Consider the following 17823-nt stretch of genomic DNA (forward strand, 5'->3'; position numbering starts at 1 on the left):
ATTATTGCCAATTTTCTCCATATTAAGCTGCTACTAAACTACTTGCAATAAAACATGACCAGAAAAAAATTACACATTAATGGTGAAAATTGTGTAATTACACGCCTGACAATGTTTTCCAGATCATTTTGCCTTAACCTGACGTTTAATTTTGTTCAGTTCCCTGTTACCTGTTGCAAAGAGATATTCTAACAGAAATGCCTAAAAGGCAGAAATTCCCAAGTTGGAAAAAAAAATCCCAAATTGGAAATCTCATTATGCAGAAGGCTTATGGCAGGCATTCTTTTCTCTCCCTTTTCTCTCCCAGTTACAGGAAGGAGTGCAAGTCCTATACACTGTGGCAGCTACACTGCTAATAGAAGCCAAGCCAGCTAATTTAAAATAACAGAACACATCTCTATGAGCTGTGGTCACTACAGTGCAGACAGTTAAATGTATTGGCAATGCCCATAGGAGAAGAACCTTTCCTTTCCTTTTGAAAAAAACGTAAATTATAATTGTATTGTTCTTTTGGATGTATTTTTGAAAGTATCTGGGATCACTGGGATATGAAACATTTGTCCACCCGCTTTCTTCCTACTGTCATTTTGAAATTACCTTGGAATAAAAAATACAATTGTAAAAATTAAAAGAGAAAAATTAGACTTCCTGGCTTGCTATTGTGTCTTGTTTCTCTATGAAGCACTGTAATCACCTACTGCGGTTTTATTACTGTTTTCTTTTTTTCAACAGTGCTTGCAAATATTTCATACATACCTGAAAGACAGAAAATGGAATTTCTATTTGCTATTTTCAGATCATTAAGGAAAACTAAAATAAAGCAAATAAAGGTTGATCCTCAAATAGGCAAAAAAATCCTGGAACGCTTGATAGGAAATCTGTTGGTATTATCTTTATGATGGTCAGACAGCTTTAGACAGAAGGTTAATAAACCAGTTAAAGACAATTGTGTAGCCATTAATTTTGGGATCCATTTGATTTGAATTATCTTCTCATTTAATACATATAGAACATAAGGTTAGAATCTTGCCTGACTTTCCACACGGGATAACTCATTAAATGTCATCCCTTGCTTCTGTAAGGAATCCCATATAACTTGTGTTTTATAAGACATCTCTTCCACAATTGGTTTTGATTTGGCAGGATTGAAACTCAGAGAATACAGCTCTTTCGGGGAAGGAACTTCTTCGTATGGTTAATTGTTCACTGTTAAAACAACTCACAAAACAAATCCAAACACACAAAAAAAATCTTCCAATATGATGATTTCCTTATTAGACTTTTCTGGTTTGAGCTTCTTATCACCAGCTATTGTTGCACATCTCTTCAGCAGACTAACAGAACCCTTGGTACATTATATTGTTATTTCTCAAAGAAAATATAGTGAATGCACTACAAAATAAGTTACTTCCCAATATTCTTTATGATAAACTAAACAGACTGGGTTGTATAACCCTCACAGAAAGCATCTCTTCTAGCCATCATATTTTTTGAGCTTTTTCTATAGCCAGTGTGATATTTGAAATGTTTAAAAAAGTGAATGTCAGAAAAAAATGCAGCTTTCCAATTTAGACACATCAATTCTGTATACAGACAAAAAAGTATCCCCTCTATTTCTTTTCCTTGTTTAATTCAATATCTTCATACTTGTCTATGTCTGGAAATGTAGACAGAAACAAGTTGAGAGACATACTCTCTTTTCATCCTGCATCTCAGTTGGATACACAGACAAGGAGACGTTCAAAACTGTCATTTATAGAACCAGAATATCGATTTATAAAGCTCTCTTTATTTATCAAAACTAGTATTCTTTAGGAATGCTTTTTCTTTGTATGTATAAATTTCCACCTTTTTTTTTTTTGTGTGTGTGTGTGTGTGTGTGCGCATACCTTCTGTTATTCGAGTAAATAGAGCTGAAATGGGATCTGGCTTCCTTCCCTCCCACATTTCTCACTACAGCTGTCCTCGCAGCTCCCAGGTGTTTCCATGCAGTGACTGCAGTTGATGGTAGCACAACCAGACTCTTCAGTGGTGCTGGTGTATTACCAAGATTTCCTGAGAATTTCCTGAGATTTTCCCAGAAGAAAAGAGAAAGTGTACTTTTCAGCACTTCACAAGTCAGCTAAATCAGCTTGGAATTTCCCAGACACAGGTACGTCTGTAAGCCAACAGTGTGCTGCATACTGCAAATAATCAGGATACTGCTGCTTCTCAAAGACACTGGTAATGGTTGTTTAGTGAAAAGTGTTCTGCAATTCAGTATAGCAGTTCTGTTTTTATAATGTCTTCCAAATCTGAGATTTAAAACCTAACTATAGAATTATTGGTTAAATGAATAGAGCACAGAGACATATTTGGATTTTTTGGAACACCCAATAGAGTGTTTCAAATTCTGAACTGATTATATTGAAAAATTAAATTAGGCTGAATAAAGACCTAATCATATAAGCTAGGAACTGTCTGGAGGTCTAATAAAAAAAGGGAACGATACCTTACAGAGTTGCTGATAAAATTCTAATAGCAGAATTCAGAAGTCTGTCACACAGTGGTCTATTCCATTGAAGTATATTTGTTGCCTAGTTGCATCTGGCAAGGTTTCATAATTCAGATCCTTTAGGAGCAAGCTAGGCTGAAAACACAATCTCCTAAGAAATATGGAGAACGATCGGTCTGATGGCAAGTTACAGGATCACTCATCACACATGCACAGCACACTTTGTTATACAATAGCTCTAACAAAGAAATCAGACTTAACAGGGAGTGAAATCTCCATTCAGAGACATGGAAAACTGCAGTGTTAACACAGACTACAAAAATAAATGCTGAAAAAGGTTTTAAAATTGGAGTTCGTACTGAATATTGAGGGTGAGAAACGGAAAGAACAGCCTGGATAATTAGAGGTTGTATGATTTCAGAGTACTCCCACCATAAAATGACTGATGTCACATATGAAATGAAGACTTCATTCCTCCTTATTATGGAGCCAGCCTGAAGTGACAGACAGGTTGTAGAAAGAGTTTCTTGTGGCCAGTGACAACATTAAGATATAATTGGCATGGCACTAAGAAGAGCTGAATACTATTGGAAAAAGAATGGAAGTGCTCCCATATCCACAAGGAACTCTACCAGAAATCTTGTTGGTCTGGAAAAGCACTACTTGAAGCAGGGAGGATAAAAATATCTACATGTTCTTCCTAGTTTAAGTTACCAAATATTAATTGGGAATTGTTATTTGAAATGTCTCAATGGATTTAAATTAAACTGAGGGGAACATATGAGTTGCTGTGAGAATATGGCTATGACTTCACAAATCCTGCTCTGTCACAAGCACCTTGTTCCATTAACTAAGTTGAAGGGTAAACAAACAGAAAGAAAACATGAAAATTGCGAACAGTATAGATGAGGAAGTTTGTAAACACTACTTGGGACAAAGAAATGCAAAGAAATAGACATTAAAACAGTCTGTAGAAATTAAATGGAATTTTAAAATGTGTAATTTGGAAAATCAATTAAAATATTTAAAGAAAATTTCACACCACATTCAAAGGAGAAACTCAGGAACCAGCAATAGTGAAAGATACCTTAGGGAATTAGGAAAAGTCAGGCAAAAGAAAATTTGCAATTGGTATTGATTATAAAAATGCTGTTGTGATTTTGAATTGAGTATATAAAAACTTTGCAACACTGCAGAATATAGACTTTCTTCTCTCTAGACACGACTTTTGTGTGACTAGGCTTGGAATGTTTTCTTCATTCTGAGCAGGCTTTTTATCAGAGAAAATGCTGACAAGTTGGAGGGAGTTCCTGAGGACATTTTTTTTAATGGACTTATGAACTTTGATGAAAGAATAAACAGGTATGCACATATCGTGAGATCAAATGAAAATGATTAAGTGTCCAAATATATTTAAAAGCAGCCTATAAATATTGAGGAATATAATCAGCAAAAGCTAAAAGGCACATTCATCATTTTTCCAGAGCAGAGGAAAAGAAGGAAGACTATGAGAAAACATCTGCCTGGGTTTGCATAATGGCAGAGCTCTTCTATGCCTCTTCTCCTGGAGTCTCGTCTCAAAATTTTAGGGCTGACAATTATCTGCAGCGTGGTTGAAGTATTTGTGAATTCATATAGCAACAGCTCAAGGATTTCTAGCATCAGTCTAGGCACAATAGGCTGATCCTTTTTTCTATTATCTAAGTACATAAAATTAGTTTTGTATGGAGCCACACAAGAGATGTAGGATAAGAAAACAGCCAGAAGACTGTTAAGAGGTAGGAAAATTAATTTTTTGGATGTATAATTTTGCAAAAGAATAAATATAAAAGTCAAGAAGATGGAAGATAAAAGACTTCACAGAGTGCCTGTATACATGAGATTTTTCCTTTCCTCCTTGTATTGACTGACAAGCAATAGAGAAAATGTGATTGATACAAACTTATTGCATTATTTAAATATGTTTTTAAAAGTTAATGTATATTTTCATTAATATCCTGTAAAAATGGTAACTGTCTAGCAATCCAGTGTGGTAGTTCCAAGGGGAAAATATCTGCATCTGGAAATACAAAATAAAACTTTCCCAAATAACTTAACTTGGGCAATATGTAATGGCTCAATCTCTATCCAGTGATGAGCAGACTGTATGAACATTCCCAGTGTGGACTTAAAACCCTCAAATTACAGGCAACATAAAGATGGTCAAAACCGTGGTTATATCTACAAAATCTAGCCTCTACTTTGGCTTTGGTCCAAATGAGAACTATCATGAACTGCCATAGTAGATGAAGAATTACAGCATTCATTTTTAACTTCTACAACAGTTTCCTTCAAATTCAGCCATCCACTGGCTGATTTTTTTTAATCTATTCACATTCATTTCATCACTCAAAGTCACATAGGCAAAAAGGTGAAGGATATTCACTCTGCTTAATTCAACTGACCCCCACTTCTCAAACCGTGAATCATGCAACACCTAACTTAAAAGCTTCTCCCCATCTACTCGCTAGTCGTATGCAATAAATTCAGGGATCAGAGAGAGCTAATCAAAGTCAGATAGCCTTCAAGCAATCTATTTTGTTATTTAAAAAATAAATCACACATCATTGAAACTACTGCAATAATCTAGTATGATTCAGTTATAGTGTTCAAAATGCAAAGTGAGTGGGGAAACCGAGTAATTTTTTTTTTTTTTTAAAGAATTACAAATTTCTGAAAAAAATATTTATAAATAAATGCATTATACTACCACTTAATTTCAATTTAATCAATAGTGAATAAAAAAATAAATTAACCTTAACTATTTGGGCTGTAAATAGTTTCAGGAATCAACTTTATCTTGTACAGTACAATAGTGACTAAATATCTCTTCTCAAGAAAAAGCAGAAAACTGTCTTCTAATTGAAACTACAGGAACATTAAGGACTGAATCATTCCAGCTGAAATACGACCTGATGCACTACTATCCCTGCTCTCAGGAAGAACACTCAAATGTCTTCCAAAATTAGATTCAATTAATACTAGCTTTAAAATCGTGTTATAAAGATGACATTTCAATAGCACAATGTCACGACCAAATCATTTAATTACCAGTGCAGTAATGACAGGAGACCATGCTGTATGAACACCATACAAGTAAAATATTAAAAACAACTTCCTCCAACAACGCATTACTACAACAAGTTTTCCTGAAGGTTTGTTGTTGAACATTTTATGTTGACATAGTAATTTTTTCCATTTTGAGTTTTCTCTCTCCTTGACCCAAAACACATACAATATTTTACTTATGACACATATTGGCAAACTACTTTTCTTCCCTTCTGATGTTTGCTTGAATGATCTACTAAACCCTATATGGAATTGAAGAACAAACCTTATCATTGCCAGTTTGTAACAAAAACTGGGATTCAGTCTCTTCACCATGATTTTAGTCTTGTAAATTAAATGCAAATTAAATGAGTGAAAATTGAGTTAAATAACGTCCTATATAAATTTATAAATTCTTTTTAATTAAAGTAATAATTGGAAAGGTAAAATGTTCTGTTATAACCAACTGAAGACTTACATACTGATTATGTTTATAAAGGATGCACTTGTCCTTCTATGATTTTTTAAAATTATTTTTGTACCAACGTGTTTTTATTATTTGGCTAAAGAGACTTCAACAACAGTTAATTTTTAAAATGGGTCACTGTAACATCAAAACTAATCAAACAAATCATTACCACCTATATTAAATAATTAGTTCGAGTAACAGCAATGAATCAACATAAGGAAAGCACGAGGTATTTATGTGCCAAGTTCTCATTTGTTAATTCCTGGGCCCAAATGCTGCTTGAGAATCTATAGCTAATTTTTGGCACTGGCTGAAATATTTCCTCTGGCACTACTGCCTAGTTTTGATTTTGCATTAAGTTAATAAATCAGAAAAACAGAAACAGAAATTCTGCCTTCCTTTTGCATAGTGCTGGAATATAGCCTTCTAAATTATTATGTTACTTTGCAAGTAAGAGACCAATTAAACCAATGCATTTTTCACTTTTGTGTTGCTTTTGCAACATGAATCACCTGTAAATTCATCTTCACTAGCTAGTACTCTACAGTTACCTTATATTGTTCCCATTCTCTGAGAGATAGACCCTTATGTATACAATCTAAAATGATCAGAAATAATGTACAAGAGCATTTATTTACATTTTTTTTGTTCAGTTACACAAATGTTATATAGCAGATTAAAAATATTTTAAAATTCCTAATGAAAACAATAAAAAATGCAGTCATGGTTGACAGAACACATTGGTAGGTAAAAATGATTGTAGGTATTTTATAATTAAATCAACTCTTAAAGCGTAAGTAATTGAAAACTCACATGAACACTAAAGTGAAATCTAAATACGTTAAGTTATAGAAATAAACACATCAGGCACTCAGCCTTAATTCTGTCCTCTACTGAATATTAGCAAACCAAAAACAGGTATGTGATTTTAAAAGTTCAAATTAACCTAATTTGGAACAAAAAATACCAAGTACTCCAATAACAATCATCATTTCATATTACAACTCATGGCCCTGAGGCTGAGTTATTAGGTTAAGTTTCCTTTGCGCTTTTTTTTTTTTTCCCCTTACCTTAGCTCCTGGTAAGTGTTTTGTAACCGAATTTACTGTGCAACGTTTACTGGTGCAGGTTACCTCCATCTCTGCCTGTTTAGCTTTTTTGATAGTGCAGTGTCAAGTGAAGCACCAGCAGCTTTGCACAAATGTTTTCTCCCCTACAATCTACTTCCCATGTTCTAACCTATAAAGCAATAGTTGTCAATGTAGTACCCTGCAAGGGAGAATTAAGAGAACTCTTTCGTCCCACTTTACTTGTGCAGAACACAACAAAAGAGACATGCATGTTTTTGCTTAGCAGTGCTGTTCTGCAGTGCGAAGGGAAATTATACCAAAATGCTGTTAGGACTCTGCTGTTTCCACTGGGACAGGAAATCCATTTTGCTATGTCACATTTTAGTCTGAAAATTGTTTCTGGTCAGAACCCAAAGTCAGACTAATTCTCTTGTGCTGTATTCCCTATTGCTTTTTCTGCTTCCAAGTTGTTTATCACCTGACCTGTTCTGAGATACTCCAAAGTAAAGTTACAGAGGAAATTTCAAAAAGAGTAACACCCCAACCCAAGATTCATACATTTCTACACCGAAGGGCATGTTTTTCTTATTCCAGGAGTATCTCACCTCTGGAGTCACATCGCGTGGTGCAAACCCTGTTCCTCCAGTTGTTAAAATCAAATTAAGTTCCTTTTCGTCACACCAATCTATCAGCGTCTCCTGAAAGAGAACATGAATGCTGTCAGATCTAACAAGTAATACATGGGACACGGTTGTCTCAGAAAGCACCTAAAGAATTGACATGACTTGAAAATAAACAGATATACATATAATAAATGAAGGGAATTCTGTAATCACTCATGGCATTTTTCACAAAGACTCTAAACCACTATTTATAACCAACTTACAGCAGAATAATACAAGTCATAGTATTTTTGGAAATGGAAACTGAAATTCTGTTCTTCATCTCTTGTTCTAAAATGGAGATCAAAAATTCATAGCTGTTCATTTATATTACTGTTTCTTTTGATTCTAAGATATAAATATAATGCTTCAATACATGTTAATAAAGTATACGCATTTAATTCAGGTAATATGTTTGATAATTCTTACAGTAACTCTGGTTTCTGTGCTTGTTCTACTTTTCAACAGTCTGAAAAAAGCAAGAATCACATATTTGTAAGCTTGTCTGATAGAAGATGTAATAACACACCAGATACAGCAACCCATAAGTTGCTCCTTACAGTATAATCATATTTTATTTATTTCCTAGATCTGAATAGGACTGTATATGCTGATTCCAAAACTGGATTAAGAAAGCTTAAGAGATTTGTCATGTACATTCAATGACTTACAGTACTCTAGAACTCATGATACTAGAGATATGTTAAATTTGATTTGCATTCAGTTTTTTTAGATGACATTCTAAACTAGTTTTTAGACTGTGACAAAAATTCAACGTCAGCAGAAGATATATTTAGTCACAGTGTGATTATATCACTTATCCTTCACTCTACCGTGGGCAAGCACAGCAGCCTAATGTTCGTTTGGATCTCCAAATTCAGCAATGGGTTACACAAAGTATAACCATGTATTACACAGTAAAGTAACTATCTGCAGAAAACATACCAATTGCTTACTAATTCTATCAAAGAAAACACCTCTGAAAAAAGGTTAGGGCACATTTATGTTTCTGGATTATTATATTGAGGTGGAAAGAAATGTTTTGGTGACTGTGGACTAGAAGCTTATTATTTGACTCTTAAAAGTAGATCCAAGCAATTTACTGAGTAAAAGAACTTAAAATATTGCTGATGGTCATAAAATTGTCCATAATACTTTAAAAAGTGTTACTGATGTAGATTAATGCTCAGGGATATGTTCTGTGGGCTTAGAACTGCTAGGTAATTTCCAGTTAAGAGAAATCATATACAGTCATATAAATCACATACAGTATATGAGATGTCCAGTTAGGACACCACATATACACGTACATCTCATTTACAGTCTCTTTCAAATTGCAGGTAGAATAGACTTGTGCCTGCCTGCAAGACCCATCATGTAAAAATCCAAGGATTACTTGAAGTGGCAAAATGAAAGGTTCTATCTTTACTTCTCCCTCCTTTACTCATTCCTTCCACCTTCCCTCTTGCGTTACCTCATCCTTATTAAAATCATTTATGTCTTTTTACTACCCTCTTTTGGAAGATGGCACTATTCCCAGGAACACTAACTGACTGCAAATTTCAGGTTATATGAACATTTCAAATAAGCCTGAGAAATGAACATGCAAAATGTCTCAGACCAACACATAGATGAAGTATTAAGTCTGACTTTTATTTTGACTTACATAAAAAGAAGTAAATTGCAGTAGTAAAAAGCATTTTTAATCTTAAAATCGTTTGTTTCAATAACACAGATATGCATCAGAAAAGTTTCTTTTTAAACAGGTGACATCTCCTCTGAGCTATTATATCATCTACAGACATATTTATCTTGGCTTCCAACAGCAACAAATTTCAGAAAGCATTTGAGAGAGGTTTAGTGTAGAAATGTTGTTTGGCAAAGTAAGAGCATGACATTGTATATATATTTTTAAATTACCATTATCAAGAAAAAATTGTCAGCATAAAAGGATATATATATATATATATATATTTTTTTTTTTATGAAGCATTTATCTTTAGATAAAATAAAACCTGCCAAACTCCAAGTGGTTTTAAAGAGAAAATAAATCCTTCATCTGTTCTGATTTTGCTACATCTCACTAATACTCTAGTTAAAAGAGAAAAAAGAAATGTCACATGATAGCATACAAGAAGCTAAAGGGATTATTACACATCTTAACTCTTCACAGAAATTGAGCGTATAATTGATATTATTATAATACATGCATGTATTTTTTTTATCAAATTCTAGTTATAGTGAAGAAACAGAAACTTTCAGTAAAAAAAACTTTGATTATGAAGCAAAAAGTTTGGGTTTCATTGCATTTTAGAACGTGTACCTCCTTGGTCTTTTAAAAATATCTGAGACTAATTTGGTTTATTTACTTTCTCTCTAGCCCACAAAACTCTATCCCAAAAAACATTCTCATTTACATTTTAACTATCTAAAAAAAGGAAACACCATCCTGACCAACTGGGGAAGAAAGGCCACTACTTTTCACTTTGCAGCTGCTAGCAGTTGAGCAGTATTTGCTGTTGGCTTTGAACAGACTGGAATTTGCTGTCTCTTCAAATGAGAATTCCTCCAGACAAGGAACCTTATACTTGTCTTGACAGATGCTATACAAATAAAATGATTATATAACATTTCAACAACAGAAAATTTCATTAAATAATCTTTGTGCAACTACCTCTTCTTTTATTGTTTCATCGATGATAAACTTTCAAGACAAAATGAGACTGGGTCAACAGTTTATGTAAATCATTGTCATTCCATTCAAGTCAATGGCATTATGATGATGGATAGAAAATACAGCATCTGGCTCCGAAAACAGTACTATAAAATTACTAATAAATTAAAACAAGACAGAACAAACTACAGACCTAAAAACACAATCAACCAACCAACCAAAAAAGTATTTTAATATTCTAAATTATGCTTTATCAATTATTTCCTCCTGACAAGGCAGACAGGAAGAAAATTAAGTCGTTACAATTTGCTCTTCTAGACACTTTTAACTTCAGAAATACACTTTTGTATTTCTAACCTGTTCAGATTTCATCAAAGTCCTAGAGTCATTACATAATTAAATTTTCCTCCTCCAAAGAAATGGAATTTCAGCCCATTTGTTCCTTAAGCTTTGAATTAGATCTGGTGCCCTGTTCTATCTACCTATTTGATTTTCATTTAAATAAACAAGAAACCCTTAGGCCTAACAGACAATTTATTTCCATCCCTTGCTCCAAAGATCTCTTGTTTAAATCACTCTTTCCCTCTCCCAGCCTGGAACTACTCACTGGACTTAGGTGTTGCCCAAACCTGGAATCATGGAATTGTTTCAGTTGTAACACTGCTCATCAAACTTTGCTTGTTGCCCGTGGCACCACATGTAAGCTAATATTACCTGTCATTTCAGACAACAAATGGCTTTACCACTTCCAGACATATATCTTTCAGTGGAGATAACTTCAGTATCTCACTGTCCAAGATGGTACAATGGTAATGGTTAGCAAAGCGAATTATTTTTTTTCCTCCATAAATCCATTCACGCACCACCTTCTAATCTCTGCAGATAAGTGAACAGAACAAACAAATAGGGATTACAGAGGCCCTATGGGAAAATTCTGTATTTCTCTAGCATAGAACTGACAACCACCTGATTTGTAAAATTATGTAACTTAAATATTTACAAATAAACCCTGTTTATTCTGGAAGAGTATGTTTCAAAATGCAAGCAGACTAGGATCTCATAACAACCTTTACTTGGTCATGTGGCTTCATCTACTCCAGACTCCAACTCATGAAAGGTTAACCCTGATATTATATCATAAGAGAGTATACCACATTAATCCGAAATTCACATTATAAGACACAAATACAAAGCAGAAGAATAAAGAAAAGGTAAAAGTTGGGTTAAAAGAACATCAATATTTTTTTGTTAAGGCATTGCAATCTTCTCTATTCAGCTGACCATGGCTTCTTCACTGATTTGTAAGGGAAAATTCAAGTACTAAGTACTAAGGACATAAACCATAAATATCCATAAAGCAAGGGAACTGTAGGAAAGATAAAGAGCTGAGTTCAACAACCAGTTTGAAATAGAGGGAAGGCCTTAGAAATATTCACCTATTCTTGGAATCAATGTTGTACTTTCTGCCTTATTTCTTGTGAAGGTTCTATTTCTTATGCTCACAACTTTTCTCTTACTGCTTGAAAGCTTCATTAAAACACAGAGGCATGAAGATACCCCTGTGTGTGGAGCAACAACTTTGCAAATAATCAGTCTCAAAATGATTTAAGAATGTCAGAAAATGAAATACTAAAATACCAGGAAAATACACTACACATTTTCTGGTACCTCCACCTCCTCTTTCTTTCCCCCACTAATAACAGGCATGAAGTAACAGAAATGTTAGGACTGTGTTCCCAGTGTAATTACTGTAGTCAGAGACTTGGATGAAAACCAAGTACATACCTCAATGTCTGTAAATATGGCTTTTTGTCTTTTGAGATTTTGCTGAACGCAGTAGCCTTTTGAAAATTCTTCAAATATATTTGCAGTTTTCAGCATCACAGTTACTTTACATTGTTGTTTTTCTAAATGCTGCTTTCCAAATACTAAGCTAATGTTAAATAGAAAGTCATAAAAATGCAACTATTCTGAAATGCAAAACTAAAAGAAGAAAGTCATAAAAGTGTACTCTATAAATGGTTTACTTTCTTAAATGGAAATTTAATTATAGGCACTTTCCATCTGAAATAAATTGCACCTATCAAAAATTCAAGGTTCAACATATCTATGCAGCCTGTAATGTAACCTTTTTTAAAAAAGTACTTCTTATCTTCTAAAAGCTACTATTCGTGATAATTATTCCTAAAATAGGGGGAAAAAAAGTCGGCACCAAAGTGCAATGCTCAGCAGAGTGCACCTAAGCAAGTGGGTAGGGAAAGTAAAGCAAAGAGACGTGCAACCACTGAAGTGTTTGCCCATCTAATGACCAGTACTGCATGAAAAAATAAATCTAACTATTTCACTGGAGAAAGGTAAAGACACTACAGGCCACAATGTTGACCCCGGAAGAAGACACTTAAAACTGCACTTTTATTTTGTACTTTGCTCTCAGAAAGGAGAGATACTTAATTTAAACTAACTACAGTGAGACATTAGTCATACTACAAATAAGAAAAATTGTGCTTTTATTTCATGGTTTATCAGATTGAATTACAATCTAGAAGGCAGTCTAGATCATATGCAAGGCATCAATCTACATATGTGGCAAAGCACAAGAATTACTTGCTTCCTTCTGTAAGAAAATCTGTTCCTGTCTACTGTTGATACCACTGGTATCCTCCTAGAGTGGATGATGAGTTCTTGAAATGACAGCTTCTCATTGGAAAGGATCTGTCAACTCCAGCATAACAGTCTTCCTCAGATGCCTTGAGGAGGGGATGGAACTTACAGCTGTCAGAAGAGTCTGAATTAGGTATTTTCCAAACATATCTCTACCTTGAAGCAACTTTCCTGTCCACTCTGAATTTGGCAGATGTATACAAGATAGGTATGTGGGCATATATGCACATGTTTATATAATAAAAATATACTAGCAAAAGCACCAAAATTAAATGTGTCTTATTTCTGTCATATGTAAAAGACCTCTCACTAAAATATGTTTATTTTCTAAGGTAAGTATTACTGTAGTTATAAAAACTCAAGTGCCTTTCTTAAGAATCTATTTGAAACCACTTAAAAATTAAATAAAAGAGAAACATAATGCCTCCTCGCCAGTATTACTTTTCCTTCCTCTGGTCATTCCTGTAACAATAAAACTAAAATAGCAATTGGAATAAAAAGAAAAGGGAAGAAAGCATAAAACAACTAAAGTGATCCAAAACTGCTCACTAATATTAGTCAATCCGAAATTTTATCTCTTCAAAATCTATTAAAGCAGCACTTCAAAGACCTATTATCACAAGATATAAATGGTTGGCTTTGGAGCCATAAACCTCAGGTTAATTGTGCAGAACAATGTGTTTTTTCCAGTTTCTTCCCATTTGCATATATTCATGTTCATCTAAGATTAAGACTGTTTACTTTTGATTTGGTTCCCAGTATTCAAAAAGGGAGCTTGACATTAAACAAGTAAGTAATGTCCTATAACTTGAGTTCTTTACAATATTTTCCCTACATGTATCCATATACAGAGTTCATAAGTTTCACCAATCTTTGCTGGTTGTAACCAAGCCCCAGTAACCTACATCTTAATCTTACTAAAGACACAGAAATGGTAAAGCTGCAGAAAACCCACTAAGTTTCTTTGAGCTGCCAAGAAAAAGAATCATGCTAAGGAATCAGTAAAAATGTGAGGGTCAGACAGACAAAGGCAATCTGTCTTAGAGAACTCCAAAAGTAAAGATGTGAGAATCATATTTCCATAATAGCCCTTCACTCATATAGATTCGCTTCATTTCATAGAAAATTGTACTTGAAAAAAGCACTCACAGAAATTGCATGCGCATATTTGCACACAGGGAGAATCTACATCAATGATTTAAACCAGGGTATACCCTGTATTGACTTGTGCTGTTTAATGGGCAGTAAGTGCAGGGGATTAAAAAACCTCCACAAGGGTTCTGTGATTAACACAAGGAACCCAGCTGTGGGAAAAAAAAAAAAAAAAAAAAAAAAAAAAAACACACAAAAAAAAACATTTAAATTGGAAGGTTTGTTTTTGTGCAACTATTCAGTTTTAAACAATTAATTACTTGCAAAAATATCTTACGGAATCTTATGGAACACAGTTTAGTTTCTAGTTTCATTTTCTAACAGTAAATACAATCTTCTGTGTTACTTCATACACCTAGATACAATTGCTCAAGATTTTTTTTTACCTTTTGCTTTTATGATAATATTCCGAGTTATGCATTTCTCTTTTTTATTGTAGCCCTCAATGGAAATGGCAAATTGAACAGAGTGATAATATTCAGCTACCTAAAATATTTGGATCTGAGGACAAAGACCAGAGAGGAAAACTTCACAGAGACAGGGAAATACTTCAGTGTAATGCAGTGTCTGGTGTAACTTCCCCCCAGTGTGTGTTGTTCATGCATATCATCCACAGAGTCAATGAATGAAATTGTTTTTTAAAAATATCTATCATTTACCTGTGAAAATACAGTAATGAAAATTTACCTACCAATAGCTGCTGTACTTTGAGATATTTAGTCCATACATATATTCTAAGAGTGGGTGAGCTTGTGGCCTGCCTTGGAGTGTCCTGGGAGGTGCGTTCTAGCTCCTCCCCTCGTCCTGCTTGATGCATGAAAGTTAGGGCAGAGTGCACCCGCCACCACTTCAGTTCCTCTTAAATGCACAATCAAACCTGAAAGAGATTCAGAAAGAGGGGAAAGGCAGGTAGGAGACTAATGTACATGCAGACTGTATCTCTCAAAGAACGCCAGTTACTGACCAGTAACCTTTCTTCTTTGAGTCTGCATGTACATTCCCAGCAATGACGCCCTCTGAACAGTTCCCTTTGCCTTTTACCACCCAGGAGAAGGTCTGAGGACTCCCACAGACAACGGCAGCAGCACTCTGCTGAAGGCTGGGACAGCCCTGCGTGCTATTACACTAACATGCTGCTGGGGGGAAGCAAAGGCAGAACTCCAGGTGGCCTCATGGCAAACGTCCAAAAACCATGCAATACAGACACTGAGTTTGCCCAGGGATCCAGTGGAATTTGTTTTGGCCATGGAGGGAACTCCACGTCACAATTCCACACATAATCAGAAAACCATTTGAACAACTGCTGTGTGATGTCAGTTGAACTTTCAGATATTCCCACAGTGCAACAAGTAAACAAAGACTTAGACCTGTGAAGAGAGACAATAGAGGGCCCTTATGAAATCAAGAAAGTGAAGTATAAAATTCAATCAAAGAAGCATAAGACCTGGGAATGAGTACTTGAAGACTCACTGCCTGGCTACACTGGTACCACTTCAAGAAGGAATTTTGGATGACTGAAGAAAATATACTCCACTGTTATAAAGGTACAGAGTATGTAAAATGGCAGCCATAAGGATCTATAAGATCATAAGAAGATTTCAGCAGCAGCCGAGGCAACAGTCACCAGATGTGCATTTCAAAGATGCAGGCAGAATAAATAAAAATTTAGGAGCTTAATATGAGAGAAGGAATGACTATAATGCAGTGGTTTTCCAATGCCATTGAATCATAAACTTTTTAATGTGTTCTGATCAGCTCTTTTAGGAAACTCTGAGTTGTGAGGTGTGAAAATGTACTCAATCACCAAGAGCCATCCAGTAGCCTTACCACATAACAAAAAGACATCTGTGTTCATCTTTTTGAAGTAATGTAAAATAAAAAAAATATTTGTAGAGAACCCTAAATGTTGTGTGTGATTTGATGGAGAAAGGATTCATGTACAAGTCAGGTCACTATGTGTGAGTATACTAAGATATTTTTCTCAAAAATAATTACTACCACAGATGAATAGGGAATAAATTATGGAGTACCATTTTTAGATGGTAAATGATTTTCCAGGTCTAACAATCAATGCTAGTTTTAGCCTCCAGAAAACAATAAAACATCTGTAAGAAGACCCTTCTTCCAAAACTAAGCAGAGTTTTTTATCTCTCCAGATATGAGGAAGGTAAGGACATGCTGCTCTGATACATTCTTGTGATAGGGATATGTGAACAAGGAATAGAGAGAAGTATATGAAAGAGGAAAGAAGACTGGAGTAATTCTGGAACTGATCAGATGGTCTGCACTTCTCCATTATCTGTTGACTAGGAGTAATCGTAGGAATAATGCAAATGATTCTCAAAAAGGACAGGGAAAGGATAAAAATCAATTGAGATTCACTGACTGTTCTTAATGCAAACAACAGGCTGACTGCTGGTGAAGGCAATGAAAAATAAATACCTGTGATTATTACAGAAAAAGTCTTTTCCTACAAGTCCATGCTTTTTTCTTACAGAGATAGAGAATAATAGAAGATTAACAGAACGCACTAGTAATAGTAATAGGCTGCCTTGCTGATTAGGATATTGTTTATTCCTGAACTCTAGAGTACTAGCATCTAAAGACTAAAATGTAGTGAGAGAACCTTTGGGCATCTTAAAGACAATTTCTTTCTGAACAAAAAGGCCACTCTCTCAAAGGGAGACCTTTTCAGGATTCAGTGTATGCAGAACCTCTCTTATAAGCCCAAAGGATTACAGCTATTACAAATGATACTGGGTGAAAGCTGTTACCATAGAATTTGATGAGCCACCTTCTACTTCCACTGCAGCTTGCAGAGGTGTCTTAGCATTAGCTGATCCCACTACAATCAAAGGTTTCAACTTATTATTATACTCAAGGGAAAATTGATGCAGAACAACTCACCTAAGAATGGCTTTTTTGTTTTCTTCCTTAAGAGCTGAAACTTTCTGGCCATTTCTCTTTTGGATCTTTTTTTAAAAGATGCTCATTTTTTCATGATACATATTAACAACAAAATTACTTGGAGTCAGGTGGTAATAAAAGCATTAAAAACCCTACAGAGATTCCAAAATCATCCTCCAACTGTTTCTGCAGCTGCTATAAATGAAGCTAAAATCTGCCAGGATACTAAGGTTGTTCAAACATGTCTTTATGGGTATTGGAAATCTCTCAGGCAAAATAATATGCAGAATGTCAAACAACCTAGAGCATCTTTGCAGAATTATTTGTACTGGGATCTCCGTTGTTTCTAAGGTCCTAATTTCTTGGGGGAAAAAAACTGCGCTATACAGAATGATAAGCCAACACTTTGTCAGATAACAAGGATTATACATATATACATATAAACATATAAAATATGCCTCCACCTCAGCCAGCTCACAAGGATAACTTTGTAAGAAGTCTGTGTCATCTGGAAAAGTTGCTGCAAATGGAGCAAACAGAAGCTTCATAAAGCAATTGCTTCATGGAAGCAATCTAACTCAATCTAAACTCACAGTGTTAACAAGGCCACAGAGGCTAACTAGGACATGAACAAAGTTCAAATCAAA

At 34.7% G+C, this 17823-nt stretch overlaps 1 protein-coding gene across 11 annotated transcripts in view; it reads right to left on the bottom strand.

The window, feature by feature from the left end:
- The window catches only part of GPHN (gephyrin), a 281858-nt gene that overhangs the window by 132464 nt on the left and 131571 nt on the right, over window positions 1-17823 (bottom strand). For 9 of the 11 annotated variants that reach the window (XM_082761973.1, XM_082761966.1, XM_082761976.1 and 6 more), the window contains one exon: window positions 7726-7818. In XM_082761973.1, coding sequence (XP_082618099.1) covers window positions 7726-7818 — 93 coding nt within the window. Of the gene's footprint in view, window positions 1-7725; window positions 7819-14960; window positions 15147-17823 lie in introns of all 11 variants that reach the window. The other 2 variants (XM_082761974.1, XM_082761971.1) reach the window with 1 other exon arrangement.

Source organism: Aythya marila (assembly GCF_965140915.1).
Source record: "Aythya marila genome assembly, chromosome: 5".
Lineage (NCBI taxonomy): Eukaryota > Metazoa > Chordata > Aves > Anseriformes > Anatidae > Aythya > Aythya marila.